The following is a 19354-nucleotide window of genomic DNA, read 5'->3' on the forward strand; positions in this document are numbered from 1 at the left end:
TACTTCTGTCACATCTACCAGGCAACCCCAGATCAAATTAACTTACTCACCTTCTTTCTATCAACATGAAGGCTTTCCATGGAGGTTGCAGATGGAGCTACTTGAAAGAAAATACAAACCACATAGCTCTGCAGATGGTATCCCCACTATGCTACTTACTGCCTCTAACTTAAAATTCTGGTGTCTAATCAGCAATCTTTATTCTCCAAGACTATTCTTTCCTCTTTTCCACAGCAATTACTGCAAACCCTTTCAACTTATTACAAGCATTACTTAACTACCATTTCATTCTCAGTACATCAACTACCTCCACCTTTAATGAAAATAATTCAGTAAGTTGGAAATTTCAGCTTCACCCACATCCTTGTTTTCACCTTGTTTCCTCTGTCTCAACATCTTCATGGCTAAAGGTAATCTTTCCATCTGGACATTCCAATCTCCCTAAGTTAAATGAGTCCCATCAGTTAACCCCCCTTTCTTCAATGCTTTCTTCTTTCCAAGCTCCTTTCCATTAAGTAACTTCTCTCAAAGAGATCCTCAGCCTCCCCTCATCCCTAACAGCCAAACTTCTTGAAAGAACTGTTTCCAATTCACCCCTCAACCTGCAGAATCTGTGGCTTTCTGGTTTACCAATTCACTAACAGTGTTTTTGCCAAGATCACCAATGACTTACTTGTTAAATACAATGAACTGTCCCCCCTGCTTCCCCACCCCCATGAACACTTTTTTCAGAGTCCTTATACTACTGGATATGCTTGGCTTCCAGAAAGTCACACTTCTCTAGCTTTTCTCCAATTTCACTGGCTACTCTTCAACCTTCTTCCTCTCCCTTACACTCCCAACCCTTAAATGCTGATTTTCTTCAGGATTCTGCATGATGTTTTCTTCTCTTTCCAGTTTATATTTTCCTTTAATCACTACACAGAGCTGTAGTGATTTGATTATACCATATACCAAATCTATACTCATCTTTGACCGTGTTGCTAATCTCCAAATCTGTATACTTACAAACCTACTACATATCTACATGAATATTCAACTGACACTTGATCAGATTTCATGTCAAAGGTAAAACACACTTATTTGTCCACAAAACCCACTTTTCTCCAGTAAGAGGTTCCACCCTCCATCTATTTGCCTGAGCAACTCGAGGAAGACTGGAAAAAGCACAACTATAAACCACAGGAGCAAATCTCGAGTTGGAGAGTAATGTAACAAGAAAGAAACAGGAGATACCAAGACTCTAAGCCCTGTAAGAGGCTGGCCTGTTTGAAGACCTTAAGTAGTTCAGCCAGTGGGGGGGGAGGGGGGCACGGGGCGGGGAGAAAATGTGAAGCAGGCTCCAGGCTCTGAGCTGTCAGGATGGGACTTGAACTCATAAAACCATGAGATCATAACCTCAGTCGAAACCAAGAGTTGAACACTTAACCTACTGAGCCATCCAGGCGCCCATCCCATGTTTATTTTTTATGTTGGAATATATTTTTTGACAGAAATAGTGGACTGAAAATAGGAGTCAAAAAGACATTGAATGTGAGGTGGGAAAGGACCAGTATGATCATTCAAGCTAACTGCTTCACATTATGCTTAGAGAAACTAGAAGATCTGCAACATCACACAGCTAGTTAGTGACAGAGCTGAGACTAAAACTGACACACTCAACTGCACTTTCTTCCTTATTGTATATTTTCTAGTTCTACTTTTCTCTGTTATAGAAAATTACACCATTTACATCATGCAATGGATCAAATATTTCTTTGTTGTCTTTGGTTCTTAAACAAAGGGTCTTTTATCATCCTCAGATTTTACTGCACATCTCAGCTCAGGCCTCTCAGCCTTCCTATTATTTTAAACCTAAAAAGGATGATGCTATTCTTATTTACCTTTATGTGCCTTTCTGTCAATAAACTGTATATGTAAATAATATTCCTGGTAAAATTAAACAGGTAGGAAATATTCCATTTCTATCATTTACACAAAGTACTTTAATAATCTGTGCTAGAAAAAAAATTAAGAGCATTCTTCTTAAAATCTTACTAATTTGTCATCAATACATTAGCTGATATCAAATTATCCAATTTTCAAAGTCAAAAAGGTACAGTTAAGTAATACAACATTCATGTCCCTCTATCCAATGACATGTCAAATCCTAACATTTTACTTGTTCCACATTTGTTAAAGAAATAGATATTACAGTTGTTGAGCTCTTCTCTGTAATCTCCCTCTTTTGCTCCCCGGTAAACACTATCCAGTATTTGTGTTTATGATTCTAACACAGATTTTACACTATTGCTACATAAGTAGTTATCTACAAATAACATACAGAAGTATTCTGCATGTTTTCAAACTCTATATGTACTATTTTGCAATAAGCTATTTTCATGTGACATTATGTTTGAAATTCATACAACTTAATACATGTAACACTAGTTCAGGGATTGGCAAATTTCAGTTAAGGGCCATTTAGTAAATTATTTTAGGCTTTGTGAATGATACAGTCTCCATCACAACTACGACTTTATGCTGTGGCAGTACAAAAGCAGCCATAGATTAACAGGTGAATGAATATATAACATGGCTGTGAGCCAATAAAACTCATTTATAAAACTAGGTGGCAAGCCAGATTTGCCAACCCTTGCTCCAATTAACCCATGTTCAGTACTTTGTAGAACTCTACTGCATTAATTTACTGTAATTTACCAGTCTCCTGCTTATGAATATTTAGGTTGTTTCCCAACTTCCACTTACAAACACATAATTTATAAACAATGAGTCTTTTTATGTGTTTCCTTGTGCATGTGTGTGATTCTCTAAGGGCCACATCTAGGAACAGAAGTTTTCATTTTGATTACAAAATTGTTCTGCAAAGTGGTTGTACCAATTTATACCTTAACCAGCAGTGTATGAAAGTGTCTTTTCCCACACTTTTGCCAATACCATTTATTGTAAGGCTTTTCTGCTTTTGTCAGTTTGGTAAGTGTCAAATGATTGCCTCATTATTTTATTTTATTCTTCTTTGGCTATTAGAGATGATTAGCATCTTTTATAAGCTTATCAGTGATTTAGGTTTCTATACCTGCAATATACCTGCACATCCCATCTTTCCAGTTTTCAACCGGCTTGTCTTTTTATCCATACAATGTTCAGAATATTAATCTTCTTCACTTATACAGGTGATGAATATCTTCCAGTTTGTGGCTGTTTTTTCACTTTGGTATGGTTTTTTCTGTAGTATCTTTTACTATTCAATACTTTTATATTTTCATATTAAATATACTGGTATTTTCCCTCATGACTGGTGCCTTCTGTGACTTGAAAGATCTTTCTCTGCTCCAAATGTACACATTTTATCTATATATTTAAATGCTTCAAAGTTTTGTTTTTCTCATTTAGACTTAAAAAATTTTTTTAAAATGTTTATTTTTGAGAGAGCAAGAGGATGAGAGAGCAGGGTAGGGGCGAAGAGAGGGAGACACAGAATCTGAAGGAGACTCCAGGTTCTGAACTGTCAGACACAGTCTGAAACAGAGCCTGAACTCATGAACCGCGAGATCATGACCTGAGCTGAAGTCAGACGCTTAACACACTGAGTCACCCAGGCAGTCTCTTTTAGACTTTTAACTAACCTGGAATTGAGCTTTGTGCATGTAATAAGGTATGAACTGAACTTTATTGTTTCCATATGGATGAGCTGTCCAAGCAACATTTATTAAGAATAATCCATCTTGAAGTGCATGGGTGGCTCAGATGGTTAAGTATCCAATTCTTGGTTTCAGCTCAGGTCATGATCTCACAGTATGTGAGGTCAAGCTCCATATGGGGCTCTGTGCTGGCAGTGCAGAGCCTGCTTGGGATTCTGTCTCCGTCTCTGTCCCTCCTCCCCAACCCCCCTCAAAAATAAACAAACATTAAAAAAAGAAAAATCCATCTTTTCCTCACTAATCTGTACTGTAACTTCATTTGTATCTCAAACTTTCCTACAGTCTGTGCTTTCTATTTTTTTTCTTTCTTTATACCTTATACTAATAATTACTTTACTGTTTCAATTACTGAAGCTTTATAGGTCTTAATATCTGATAGGGCAATTGTTCCCAATTTCTTTCAATTTTTCTTAGTACTCTTGGCTTTTCATAAGAACTTTAATATCAACTTTTCAAGTTTCCACAAATAAACACATTTGGATTTGACTCAAAATACAACGAATTTACGCATACACTTGGGGAGAAACGGCATTGGGTTTTCCTATCTATAAATGTAGCTGTACCTCTCCACTTTTATAATTTTCTTCACGAAGATTTCTCCTAAGTATTAGTTTTCACTGTTATTTCGCCTAACTTGTAACTGGTTACTTATGAAGTAAAACACCATTGATGTGTCTCTTGTAACCTTGATGAAGCCTCCATAATTCTATTAATAGTTTGTTGGTTCTCCTGGATTTTCTCTGTGGACAATTATATTGCCTTCAAAGAGTCAGTTGAGTCTTTTCAGTAATTTTAACTCTTATTTCTCTTTTCTTAATGAAATGGCTAGGTCTTTCACTATTGTGGAGTAATATGTGCAGAAATATGGTTCGCAGGCATCTCTGCCTTGCTCTTGAATTTACTGGGAATATTTGCGGAAGTTTGATCATTATGTATAATACTTGCCATTGGGTTTTTATTAATCCCCGTAAGTTAGGAAAATTCCCTTCTACTTCTGATTTGTTCCTGCACTGAATGTTAGATTTTACTATAAAAATTTTCTTGGAATCTGAGATGATCATATAGTTTTAAAATATTTAAACCTTTAGGCTTAATTTGGTATTCATTAATCTTTCTGATGTTGAACCATACTTACGTTCCTAGGAAAAATCCTATTTAGTCTCTACTTAAAAAACAAAACAAAAAAAACCCCAAAAAAACCTACATTTGATTTGTGAGTTAAAAAAATTTTTTTCACCTCTATTCCTAAGACTGATATATACACTCCCCTCCTTACCCCCTCCATTCTGTCATTATTGGGATTTTACTTAAAAGTTAAATCAATCTCATATTAAGGACCTGGTTGCTTTTCTTCCTTTTCTAATTTCTGAAAATTTTCATTTATAATAAGAATCATCTATTCCTTGAAGTGCTGATAATATGGGAGTAAAAACATCTGAGCCTGAGGTCATTTGAAAGGTATCATTTGACTATTATTTCTTTATTTATTCAGGTTAATCATTTCTTTGTGAATATATTTTGGAATGAAATTTTACTACAGAATTATTAGATTTAAAAAGGTATTAGCAGAAATTAAGAATATATTCTCTTACATATTTTAAATATCTGTTATTTTCAGTTAGCCTATTTTTATTGTTTATTATTTTATTAATATTGTTTACTGCTACCTTTTCATTTTTTAACTTGGTCAGGCCTGCTCCATAAAATTTTTATAAAAGTTTTTACTATAAAATTTTTCTCTTCAAAAAAACAGCTTTTGCTTTTATTGATGTTTTCCTTATTTTCTTTTTTCTACTTCAGTAATTTATGCATTATTTACTTCTACTTTGAGATTCTGTGCCTAGCTTCTTGAAAGGAATTTTCAACTTGTCATTCTTAAATGACAAGCTATGGTTATGCAAGCAAGATAAGAAAGTCTATTCTTTGGTGCTGCCAAGTGGCCATCTAGGAAAGGCTAAAGCCAGTCAGGGTACAAAAGGTATCCTGCCAGGATAGGCCATGGATATGGAGCCTGATTCTGAAGAAGGACAAAGTCTTAAAGAGTTGGTAGAGGAGACTGGTTAATTGGTAAGATAAAGATAAGAGCAAATATAGGATGAGAAATGGCCCACCCTTGCTATGTCATTAGCCAGAGTAATAGAAACAATCATTTCAGTTATTAATAGAAATTAATAATTATTAATAATTAATAACATTAAATGTTAGCTCCTCTAGAAATGACTATTCTCATTTCATTTTATGGCACTACACAGTCATGATTTACATGAAAGCATAAAGTCAATATATTCATAAATGTAAACAGTTTTTTGAAAAAACGTACTTTGATGAGGGCAGTGATTACTACCACTTGGACAGAACATACAGTGGTGAATGGAGACTGTTACAAAAGCACTCATTTTCTATTCCAACATGGAGATTTCTCTGAAAGTATGTAATCTTACTGTTTTCTATTATTAAAATGTTCCTGGAAATGTTATTTATACAACAAGCTTCAATAACATCCAGAGTTTCAAAACAGTTGCTATATCCTGAAAAATGTAACCTGTAGCTCCTAAAACTATACACAACTCTTACTGGTTGTTTTATTGTGGAAGTTTTTTGCCCCAATATTATTTAAATAGACATTTCAACTTTCTGAAAAGTATGCTTTTAGGAAGATTCTTTTTTAAAGCTAGAAGAGCTCTGGGATTTTCTTCCCCTCTTCTAAATAGGGTGAAATAAAAATTTTGAATTCTTTATTCAACCAAAACTTTTATATGTTTTAATTAATAAATGTGGCCAGATTAAAAAAAAAATACAATCTGATAATCTGTTTTAAATCTGTTTATACGTGGTATTATTGATATATTTGAACTTATTTCTACCTTCCTTTTTGCTTTTTTCTCCCTTCCTGCCATTAGTTAGGTTTATAAAATAGTCTAAATTTCTTCCTGTGCCCTTTTTACCTCTTTGCTGTTTAAGAACTACAGGTAGTTTTCTTTTGGTGGTTACTCTTTTAATATATACAATGAAGTCTATAGTTATTTAGTATTTCTTTCTTCCTCTGAAAGATTTTAAGAACTGAGGTATAATGCCTAAATCATTCATTAAACATCTGTTTTCCCTTCCCATAATGTCATCTAGTTTAAATTCCACATTAAAAAATTTTTTAAATCATTTTTTATGACATTTTTGTTTTTAATCAATAAGTTGACTGTCGTATTTTTCAATTTTTTGTGGCCACCACTGCTTTTGGTATCCCACTACTTTCTTATGGGTTCAATTTCCTTCTTCCTGGAGAATACCCTTTAGTAGGTTTTCAAAAAGAAGGTCTTAGAGTAGTATGTTTTCCTGGTCGTTCAATGAAAATATCCATTTTGTCCACAGTCTTGAGTGCATTTAGCTGGGTATAAAATTCTAGATTGACAGGTTTCCCCCCTCCTTAGTGCTATAATATTTCACCACTGTCTTCTGGTATCTGTTAGAAATTGGCTAACAGTCAAATAGCTGTTCCTTTCTAGTATATTTGTCTTTTTTCCCTTTTAGTGGCTTTTAAGGTTTTCTCTTTATTTTTGCAGTTATAGCATGATGTACTGAAGTATGGATTTAACTTTATTTGTAGCTCACATTTAATCTTAGAACTTGGTATTACCTTCAATTCTTTTCAATATAGTTTTCCTACCATTCCCTCTATTTTGTTCTTTAATATTTGCCTGAATTTCTCAGTCAGCTACACATTGGTCTCCACTGCTCTTTCACGTTAACAAAAAAAAAATCCTGTCTCTGTTTTCTGGGTAAACTTTCCAACATTACCTTCCATTCACTAGTTCTCTTTTCATCTATGTTCAATCTACAGTTTAATTTTGTATGTTCTGCTTTGGTTTTGATGATTGCATTTTTCATTTCTAAGTCTCAATTAGTTGTTATATTGAACCATTCTGTTTCATTTCTGCCTGTTTCAGTTTCACAATTTTTTATTTATTCTAAATGGATGCTATATTATCAATTATCTCTTAGATTATCCAAAACATGTATTTTTAAAGTCACCATCAAGCTGTGTATATGGAATAAATACACGTGTATCCAGTAGTTGATTTGGTTGGTGATATTTCCTAGTACTGAATTTCTTTATAAATTTTGTAATTCATACTATACTTTAATTATAATTTATCAGAGTGATAAGTTATATGAGAAGATACAGAATGAGAAGCTTTTGTTTTGGAATGTTTGTTTACTTTCCCTTCTTTCTGTGTACATCCTTTCCTGTCTAGGAGTTTAACATTTGATTCCACAACGGCCCCTGGAACCAAGTCTGAAAAGAGCCTTAAGATGAATTCCTGGAGCAACTACTTTATTAGTAATATTGATGATATCATAAATCTAACACAGAGCAAGCAGACATAAAGCTTGACACAAACCTGTGTGACACAAGCCTCCTATGAATCCACTGCCCTTGGCAGAATATTATTAATATTTTGTCTTAGCTTCTTTTTAAAAGTGGGTAAACTTCCACCTAAGTTCCTGGCTTTAAGCAGTGAATCTGGCTTTGGCTCCTGGTCCCACATGAAACATATCTGGTGTCTACCACTTGTAGCCAAACTCCTGGGTACCACCACCTGCCTGGAATAAGAGTCCAGCAGCCCTGAGACTTCAGTTTCATTCAGGTTACTTGATATTTCTGGTCCATTAAGTTATTAATCTTATTTCTGGAATCCCAGCTTTGTCTTTTGGTTTTCTCCTTTTATACTTCATCTGTCATTTTTATGTGTTGGGAGCAAAGGGAATGAGTCAAAACATACATTTAATGTGCCACCTTGACTGGAAAACTTACATAATCCCTTAGCATTGTATGTGTAGTCAAATGCTCTACCCCTGAGCTATACCCCCTTAGCACTGCATTTGAAGAAAATTTACTTATTAAGCTGTACAAATAAGATTACCAGAGAATGTTTAAACTCCTTATGTGTACTGAAGGGACAAACTAATTACAAAATATTATCTTCATAAATGCAAATTAAATCCTAACTTGAGGTCCAAAATATATGCACTTGAAAGTAATTAAATTGCAAAGTAAGTCTACAAAACAGAAAATGCAGAACAACTTCTTTCACCTCTGAAATCAAATCAGTCTTACTTGTGCAAGGAAGACACAAGATTCTCAAACTAATACTTACCAGCTTTAACCAAAAATAAAGTAAGAAACATTTCTATTAAACTTAAAAACAAGATCAGCTAAAGAGAAAAAAATGATCAGTACTTATTATGCTCAGTGAAAAAGAAAAATTTGTACCTTTTCACTTGTTAAAAATTTTGCAAAATATACATGTTCTCCTCCTGCTTTTAATTCTTCCATCTTTTTCCTGGAGGCCTGAGTATCATCTAATTTATAACTCTTAAAAACAGCTAGAACTTCTTCAGAATACTGCAAAGTAAAAATACCAATTAGTTTTATTTGGCATTGTGGCCCAATAATTTTTTAAGTGCTTTTCTATATCAAAATACCTAGAATTTATTCATAGTTAACCATGAATGCAAATTGTAAAGCACATTAAACAAGAAAAACCATAATGGGAAAATGGGAGTAAAACTACTTGTTATGAGATTTCATGGTATTGTAAAAGTTGGAACAAATCCTCTACTCCTAAGAAATAGCACTTCTTATGTAGTTTGTGTAAGGGGCAAACAGAGAAAGTAATGCTTTGAGAGTATACAGAAATTTACCAGTGAGAAGAGCTATTTAACCAGCTGTGGAAAAAACTGAAGCATTTCTTGTGTAACACTGTGACCAAATAAGACAATGATGTCGAATCCTATCCAGTAACAATTCCAGATGATTTCTCACTCACTATTTAATCTGAACAAACACCATGCCACTTTTAAGAGCTACCTATTTACCTTGGATACTACAACCAAAAAGGACAACTGATCTCTAAGCAGCCTAGAAAAAGAAATACCGAGAATTCTTACAAAATAAAGGCGAGCCATTTTTTTTCTGATTGTTAAGTATATTAGGTTAACCTTTAAAAAAATTTTTTTTTCAAGTTAATTTTGAGAGGGAGAAAGAAAGAGCACCTGTGCAAGCAGGGGAGGGGCAGAGAGGGAAGAGAGAGAACCCTAAGCAGGTTCTGCATTGCCAGTGCAGAGCCTGACATGGGGCTTGAACTTGTGAACCATGACATCATAATCTGAGCCCAAATCAAGAGTCCAATGCTTAACCAACTGAGTCACCCAGGTGGTCCAACTTAAAAAAATTTTTTAAGATTTTATTTTTAAGTAATCTTTACACTCAAAGTGGGGTAAACTTACAACCCTGAGATCAAGAGTTGCATGCTCTATTGAGCCAGCAAGGCACCCCTAAGCTTATTAACCTTAAAAACAAAACTGCCAGTTATTTTACCAGCAAAAGAAATGGGTTTATTTGGGGATAGCTGAGAATTGCAATCCAGGACAAACAAACTACCACAAAACCAGACACAAATTGGGAGAACAAAGGAGAAGAATGCTCTTTTACAGAAGAAAAGAGGAGTTGTGAGGGGCTGTTATAAACTAAAAGTTCATTGGAGTAAACTAGGAGTTCAAAGTATAGTGTCTTCTCATTGACTAAGCTGTCACTATCTCTCATTGGCTGGGCTGTTGCTGGGAAATGAAGAAATCTTCATGCTGCTGGGACAGTAAGAGTATCCACTGGAAAGGTCCATGTCTTCCAGTTGGGTCTGCAAGGAGTTTCCCCCTGCTGGCTTCCTGATTCCTCCATTCTAAATGAGGTTTCCTTTTATTAATTTTCATAGGCTATAAGGCTCATATGGTCTCAGTCACACTATTCAAGTCTGCCATTAGAGCACACAAACAGCCACAAGTAATACATAAATGAATGAGTGTGGCTGTGTGCCAATATAACTCTGCCTATGAAAACAGGCAGAAAGCTGGATCTGGCCCATGCCATAGTTTGCAACCCTTGTTCTAACAGGATACTTGAAATAATTTTGTGGAAAGTAAAGATAACAATTTTGCAAAAAGTCATCAATTTGTGTTGTATTATAATACTATGTAAAAAACAAACAAACCCCACGGCTGTAATTATTAACTTTTAAATCCCTAAGTCATTTATAAACAACTCCACAAAATCAGTGGTTTAAATACTAATTTAGAATTTAACTTCTGCATTACATTATAAAATAGGTATAAAAACCTAAGAGATAAAATTATATAATAAAAAGTATGCTGGACAAGAGTCAAATTTTGCCTCTGCCATTAGCTGTAAAACACTGAGCTTTCAGCAGTATGTGACTGGCAACTCACCTTAAGAAAAGTTTTCCATGAAATCTTCTCATAGCATTGCACAGGGTTCCTGAAGTAATCCTGAAGTGACCAGAATTTTCGATACAGGTTGTAATCAATTGGAATGGAGCTAATAAAATAAATGTTATATTAAATAAATCATTTAAAATTTTTTAGAACTATCTAAGTGCTCCTAATTTTTTTTTTTTAATGTTTTATTTATTTCTAGGAGAGAGAGAGAGAGACAGTGTGAGCAGGGGAGGGTCAGAGAGAGAGGGAGTCACAGACTGAAACAGGCTCCAGGCTCTGAGCTGGCAGTCAGCACAGAGCCCGACACGGGGCTTGAACTCACGAACTGCAAGATCATGACCCAAGCGAAAGTCGGACGCTTAACCGACTAAGCCACCCAGGCGCCCCAAAGTGCTCCTAACTTTTAAGTCATAAACCCCTTTAAGAAGTTGATGATAGCTAAAGCCCATTTGCCCAGAAAGTGCACATTCATACTCTATAATAAACTTTTAAAAACAATTTCAAGGGGGTTCATAGACCCTAACAGACCCACTTTACAGCAGTGGAACACCTGAATTTTGGCCCAATACATGATTATTCAGAATTAAAGACTTTGTTTCCTAACTTCTCTTGCAGCTAGGTGTGGCCATGTGGTTAACTTCTAGCTATTTGGGAGTAGGCGTCATACGTGCAATTTTTGGGCCATGGTTTTTTTTTATCATTTTCCTATTTCTCTTTCTGCTGGCCAAAATGCAGACATGATGATGAGCTCCATGGACTATAGGGAAAAAAGCAAACACCAAGATATGGTGGGACAAGAAGTTAGGAGGAACACAGGTAGGTCCCTAGACAATCTCCCTGAGAAGTGATATTCTACCAGCTCTGAACTTCCTGTTTCCAGACTTTTACATAAGAAAGAAATCAACTTCCATGTTTTTTAAACTAATGTCATCTTGAACCTATGCTAAAAGACATGGCATCAGACAAGTACATATCAACTCAGTATTACAAAAGTAGGCCCCTTTTTTGGGTGTTTTTATTATGGCATTACTAATTCAACCTTTCATTTGTTACAGATCTGCAGTGTCAATACACATTATTTTAATTTTTAAATTTACAAAAATTATGCTATGTTTTAATTTTAAAAGTTAAACACTTCAAACTTTTTATCTGAGAGAGTTTTGTTTTTTAACAAAATCCTCCAATTCATTCAAAACAGCCATTACATAATGTAAAAAATACTTGAGGTAGTAACTATTTCATATCCTTAAATATCCACACAAATTTTCAACATCACCTCTATAAAATTAGGTTTGTTTCTAAACACAGTTGTGTACTACCTTACCCCATTCTTTCTAAATAAACCTTAATAAATTGAACCTATGGATTATAGTTAGTATTTTCTCTAAGCTTCATGGCCATACAAATATTTCAAGGAAGATTCTAATTTTATGTGAAGAACAGGAAGGGTTACTTAGTGATCCACAAAATACAATTATCTGAAGAGTCTTGCATTCTCTATTCTGGCCAATAATAGGAAGTAAGTTAATCTTTTGCTCTTCATCTTTGAGATGGATATATTCAAAATTACTTGTTCAATGACAAGGGGTAACAGAGACAATATTATAGTGCATTTTTAAGGATTATGGTGAAATAAAAATGAGTATAATTTTTATTATGTACTTTAAGAAGTTTTTGTGGGGGGAGGGTAATATTTAAAGACTGAAAAGTGTCTTCCTTTGTGTATAAGATTAGAGTAGAAAAGTAAAAAATAATTTGCTAGTGTAAACATCAGTTTTCTAAAAAAATGTCTGAAAAGACATTAGTTTTCTAAAAATGAAGAAGGGAAAAGTATTTTAGCAAAACATATGGAAGCACATTTGATGAAGATTCTCACCATAGTACTCTAATTCATGATTAAGATTACAAACTACAAGTCAGTATCATAAAATACTTGTCTAAAGAATTTCAGTAAATTTGTATCTATTGGCACATCAATTAAAACAACCACATACATTAACAACAGATCACTTATCTTACATTCACACTTCTGATAACTGTCTGAAACAAAGCTGTGAACTTGGAAAATATTGAAAAAGCCCTTGGTCTGCAAGGAAACAGCAGTCACAAAGTACATGCGCTTCATTTTACAAACGAGGCTTGAAATTATCTTTGAATTATGCTTACCCAGATCACAATGGCTTTGAATTATGTATAAAGGTTAATAATTTAGGAAGCCAGCTAATTTTGATAAAAGAATGCTAACTTGGTAGAGTGACTACTATTATTTAAAATATGTGGAACCTGGGGTGCCTGTAGGCTCAGTTGGTTGAGCATCTAACTTCAGCTCAGGCCATGATCTCCTGGTTCACGACTTCAAGCCCCACGTCAGGCTCTGTGCTGACAGCTCAGAGCCTGGAGCCTGCTTCTGCTTCTGTGTGTGTGTCTCTCTCTCTCTCTGCCCCTCCCCTGCTTGTGCTCTGTCTCTCTCTCTCTCAAAAATAAATAAAAACATTAAAAAATTAGAATCTGCATTTAAAGAAAATAAAATATGCGGATCTTGCTTTTCAAATCAATAGTGAAGAATACTAACAACTTTTAATTGACCAAAATCCAGCTCCTACCAAAAGTTTTATCAAGAACCAGCAGTGTTCAAAAGAATCTAACGGACTTGTTAACTTTGACTCTTTCTACATTCTTTCCTAGTAACAACTCTGAAAACAGGAAAATGATCTGAATATCAACTGACATCAGTTGTTTTCTATAACTGAAGCAATTTCATTGACTTACAAGATTATTAGTCTGGGTTTTCTACAGATAAAGTTAAAAAAAAAGCTACAAAAGGAGCATTTTCCAAAATGTGCAAGTAAATTATAAAAGGAAAAGTCATGTATAAGATAAATTATTTATACTCATGAAATAATACTATAACCAGTTAATAAAGGTTTTTGAAACAAAACTGCTTTTGAAGATTTTATAGTTTTATATATAGTTATATGCACACACACATAATGTTACTCAGTTACCACATATAAGAATATAATAAACACCTCTTGAAATGTAGTACAAGTTTGCTCTTAAGAAATAGGAGACAACATCTAATCAGAGAATGGGAATTATGTAACCATCGTATGTTCCTTTATTGTTTCAGTTGCCAGAAACCTTACATCTTAATTTAATGCTTGATACCAACAACAATCTTATTCCAAGTTGCTAATTATAATCTCCTATTGTAAAAGCTTCTGATCTCTCTTTCATTTTTAGTTGGTCTGGTATTTGTTTGAGGTGCTTCATAGCAGAAATTTTAAAGGAGTATTAACTAATATATGACTAAGACATTTTTACAGTTGAGGCACTAAAATTTAAAAAAATCCTCTCCTCTGAAAGTTCCATTCCATTTTCTCCCTCTCTTTTCCTTCATGGCTAAACTTGAAAGAGTGGTCTACACTCAATGTCATCATTTCCTTACTTTCATGTTTTGACCCACTGCAATTTGCCTTCTAACTTCACCATTCCACAGATACTTTTGGATTCTATACTTCTCCACACAAAGCAAATGTAACTTCTTATTTTATATGCAAACCATAACAAATTAGAGGTGAGAGTTACTACCTAAAATAGAATGTTCTGTAACTTGACATATTTTTTTAAATGGTGAGCTGATGATTTTATAGAATGTTATACTGACATTTTAATACAAAATTTTTTATTGGTATATTTAGCTAAATCTGAAATGAACTTCATACTGTAGATATATGGGTAATGTGTTCTTTGTAAATTACAGTGCTTACGATAATCTGGTGATACAGTTGGTCACAAAGTAATTCCCAAATCTCTTCCTCCATTCAAAAAATAGTGAAGGGGATTAAAAGGTATAAACTTGCAGTTTTAAAATAATTCAGTCACTGGGATATAAAGTATATCATAGGGAATATAGTCAACAATATTGTAACAACTTTGTATGGTTGACAGAGGATAGCTAGATTTATCCTGGTGATCACTTCATAATGTATATAAATGTTGAATCACTATGTATGCACCTGAAACTAATGTAATATTGTTTGTCAACTACATTTCAATGAAAAAAAAAAGGGTTAAAAAATATGATTGTGACAGCCTGAGAGGCAGCTGAGCACTGAATCCTAGTTAAGTGATTTTCTTGTGTCTGGGACTACTTCAGCAACATAACCAAAGGGGATACAGGCTGAGTTTAACTAGACAAAACTACACTGGACAGTTTGTCTTTGGGGGCTCTTTTTACATTTCAGGCTCCTGTTATGCTGGAGACTACTACCCCTTATGCTCATTGTTCTGGCCAGACCCCAAAAGTATACCATCCATAATGTCCATGAACAAACAGAGCTCTTAAAAAACAAAACAAAATAAAACCCAAACACAACTATAGCTAATAATAAATACTGAACACTGTTCTAAATTTTCCATATATCATTATAGATAACATCAATAAGTATGACAACAAGGATAACTACTGTGTATTTTTTTAAGTATAATTTATTGTCAAATTGGTTTCCTAACTACTGTGTATCTTAATAGACCATGTCCAAGCAGCATCTTCATTAATACTCTCAATTAGCAGGTAGGTGGCATTACTACATTTTAAAGACACTGAAACTGAGTTGCAGGAAGTTAAGTATCTTGCTTAAGGTTATACGGCTAGGATTGGAATTAAGGCACACTACTTTCAATGCTTCTTTGGAGATTCATGTTTGAATTTGAAATCTGGCATGCCAGCAATATGTCTCCCTGTGTGGATACTGAAAACTCTTCTTAATCTTCTGGAAATTAATTTCAATTGATATCTTTTGTCACTTGCAGATACCTGGAAGTTAAAGTTTTCCTTCATATTTCCCTTTTCTCTTCCTCATTGTTTCTAACCAGCATTAGGAAGAAATAATTTGGAAAGAAAGTAAAGAGTTAGCACATGATATAAGAAACAAGAGATGGGGCAGGAGAAGAGGGAAAGGTTTCTTATTCCTCCTACTTCATTAAAAAGTCAGGCCATTATCCATAGGCCCTAGATCCACAAAGTTAAATGGAAGAAAAAAGAGGAATGCCTAAGTTGCCCACTGTTGACTTTCCAAATTTCAGGCTTTTGCATAAAGTAGGCCATGTAAATAATGAATGTCTACATGCAATTTAGAAACCAACTAAAAAGCCTATTAGTGATTTAAAATTTATAACTTTAAGTAATATACATAAAAATTACAAATAAATCTATTTATTTGGAAATAAATAATTTGGAAAGCAGGATTTACTTATCTACATCTTGATGGTAGCTACTGAGTATAAACACTGTTCCAAGCACTTTCCATATATCACTATACATAACATCAATAACTATAGTGATCAACAGGATAACTACTGTGTATCTTAATGGATCATGTCCAACCATCATCTCCTCTAATCTCCTCTAATGCAGATAGGTGGCATTACTATATTTTGAAGACACGGTAACTGTGTCTTAGTGCTTAGTCATTAAGGTGTTAGCTTTGTAAACCAAGAAATCTGAACTCTGAAAACTTACCAAGTTGTTGGAGCTTCATCATCTCCCATTTCACCTTCCTCAACATCCATTCCTTCTTCTCTATCCTCAGTATGCTAAATTTAAAAACATGGATAGCCTGTCATGAGGCAGTTGTCAGACAGAAGGCAAATGCTGGATGGAATAACATCATTTACACACTGCTAGACACTGTTAGAAGTCTAGTCACACTTCTGTCTAAACCTACAGTTAATCTTTAAGGCAATAGGTATTCTATGTGACAGGGATCTGAAAACTCAAAAGCAGTATGACAATGATATAAGATAGTTTTGAAGATAAAGTTTTAAAACAGTATTTCTTCATACATGGTCTACAGATTCTCTCTGGGAATAAAGGGTTTATGGCTAAATACATTTTAGAAATCTATATAATGACCTTTTAGAGAATTGAGAAGACCTTTAATACATTAAGGACTCTAAGAATCACAGTAAAGAACTCAAAGTGTATTTAAGTAGTTTTGTCCCCAACTTTAATTTGACCACAGAAATCCTCCCCCAACCGCACAGAAAACTCTTATTATTGAGGAAATACTTTAGGGTATGCTGAGTGTCTAGCTCTAAGCTAAGAAAATCAAAATAAGAAGTTTATAGGAAATAGTTCAAGAAGTACTAAAAGATATATAAAGATGAGAGACAAGATTTTGAAAAATCTTAAGTCAACATCACTTCCAAATTGATAATAATTACATTTTAAGGAAAAAATTACATAAGGTAATCTAATTTACAGTGAGATATTAGTTATATCTAATTAATTTTTAAGCTTTATATAATTTGTTCTTAAATGAAGAATAGGTGCTCAATGTCCAGAAATTTGCCAGAAATCTGGACTGTCTTCTGGACATATCACAAATAATCTTAAAAGGGCCAGTGGTTCAGTTAATTAAGCAGCTGACTCTTGGTTTCAGCTCAGGGCATGATCTCATGGTTTGTGAATTTGAGCCCCACACTGGGCCCTGCACTGACAGCATGGAGCCCACTTGGGATTCTCTCCCTCCCTCCCTCTCTGCCCCACCCTGCTCATACTCTCTCTGTCTCTCAAAAATAAACTTTTTTTTAAAAAAAGCTAAAAAAAAAAACCTTTAAAAATAAAGTTGATAACTGACGTCTTTTTAAAAAAAATCAGTGGGCAAATGATGGATATTTAACAAATGGTTCTGAAGATACTTGGAAAAATAAAATTATAATTCAACTTATTCCATACTCCAACACTCATGCTGGATTAAAGATTTAAAAAGAAAAATTAAATCATAAAAGCATCAAAGAAAACAAAGGGACTTATATAATCTGTGGAGTAGAAAAGCCTTTAGCATTGACACAAGGCCAGAAACAATAAAACAAAAGACCACCAAACGTTAATATTATATCTAAATTTAAAAGTTATACACAGCAAAGTCACCATAAATAAAGTTGTAAGAAAAACAGTTAACTGAAAAAAACAAAAAACAAAATGATAGGCAAAGAATTAGTAATATTCTATATGAGTAGAACTATACATCAGTAAGAAAAAGACATTTCAACAGTAAAATGGGCAAATGGCATGAATAGGTAATTCTCTTGCTCACTGCTTCTAATTGGCACAGAAGAAAAATAAATTTCAATAAACATACAGGAAGTCCCTTGACTTCATTAATAACCAAGGCAATGTAGGTTAAAACAAAGAAGATTTACTTTTTAAGTATATTATCAATTAAGCAAAGATTTTTAAGACTTGGTAATACCCAGGGTTGGTGTGTGGCTGTGGACAGGCAGCATTCTTTATGTGTCACTAGGTATTAATGGGTACTACCTGTCTGAGAAGTAACTGAGCGCAGCTATCAAAGTTTGATATATACATATATTTTGACACAGCAATTTCACCTTTTGTAATTTATCCCTAAAGAGACACCTACATTATTTAGCAATGATATATACAAATCTATTGATTGTAATGCTGTTAACAATTTTCCACTATTAAAAATCATCTAAATGTCCACTGAGAGCACTGTAATATATATCCACTTGAAAGACTTACTATGAACCATTAAAACAGACACAGATCCAAATGTACTGATGCAGAAATGCATCCATTTTATACTGTTAAAACAAAAAAATAAATTTCAGAAAAGTATGTATTATATGATCTCATTTTTGGAATAAAACTACATACACACACACACACACACACACACACACACACAGTAAGTCCTATTAAGTACAGACAGAGAATGCTAAGAGTGGTTATCTTTGGGCCTTGGATTATGGGGTAACCATACTTTCTATTTTAAATATTTCTATTTTGTTTGTATTTTTTACACAGAACACATATTATTTCTATAAATTAGAAATAAGGGCTTTAAAAATTTTGGAGACTTAGAAGACCCATTCACAGGAGTTATCTTAGTAACAACCTTATAAACATGTTTGTTAAATTTCGTTACAGCCTCACCTTCTGACCCAGGGTGCTTTCCTGCTCATTGGTATTGAAAACAGTGACATTTTCCAGATTAAACTGACTCTGCAAGTTAAGACCTATTAAAAAGAAAAAAAAAAAAAGATTTTCAGAGCACCACCAAACACCTAAACTTGCTTAAGAATAACTTTGTTGTCACATAACCAAAACACATAAAATGAGAAATCCACAATTAAACAAAAGATCAAGTCAGAAATAAGACCACACTTGGTTTTCAAATCCTTTCTAAAATTCATTTCTTTAAGGGGGCCTTTAGAGTATCCAGAATTCTACATACATTATAACACATATAGTTGTCTTTGTTATTAGTGAAAAATCTAGAACAATTTTACAGAGTGCAATATGTAGTAATCTATAATTTTGCTAAAGCACAAAC

At 33.9% G+C, this 19354-nt stretch overlaps 1 protein-coding gene across 1 annotated transcript in view; it reads right to left on the bottom strand.

Moving 5' to 3' along the window:
- The window catches only part of THOC1 (THO complex 1), a 50770-nt gene that overhangs the window by 14758 nt on the left and 16658 nt on the right, over window positions 1-19354 (bottom strand). The window contains exons 8-11 of the mRNA XM_039217686.1: window positions 18955-19037; window positions 16513-16586; window positions 10980-11088; window positions 8971-9102 (exon numbers count right to left, since the gene is read on the bottom strand). Of these exons, the coding sequence (XP_039073617.1) occupies window positions 8971-9102; window positions 10980-11088; window positions 16513-16586; window positions 18955-19037 (398 nt within the window). The remainder of the gene's footprint in view (window positions 1-8970; window positions 9103-10979; window positions 11089-16512; window positions 16587-18954; window positions 19038-19354) is intronic.

Source organism: Hyaena hyaena, unplaced genomic scaffold, assembly GCF_003009895.1.
Source record: "Hyaena hyaena isolate Hyena2069 unplaced genomic scaffold, ASM300989v1 scaffold_14, whole genome shotgun sequence".
NCBI classification, from domain to species: domain Eukaryota; kingdom Metazoa; phylum Chordata; class Mammalia; order Carnivora; family Hyaenidae; genus Hyaena; species Hyaena hyaena.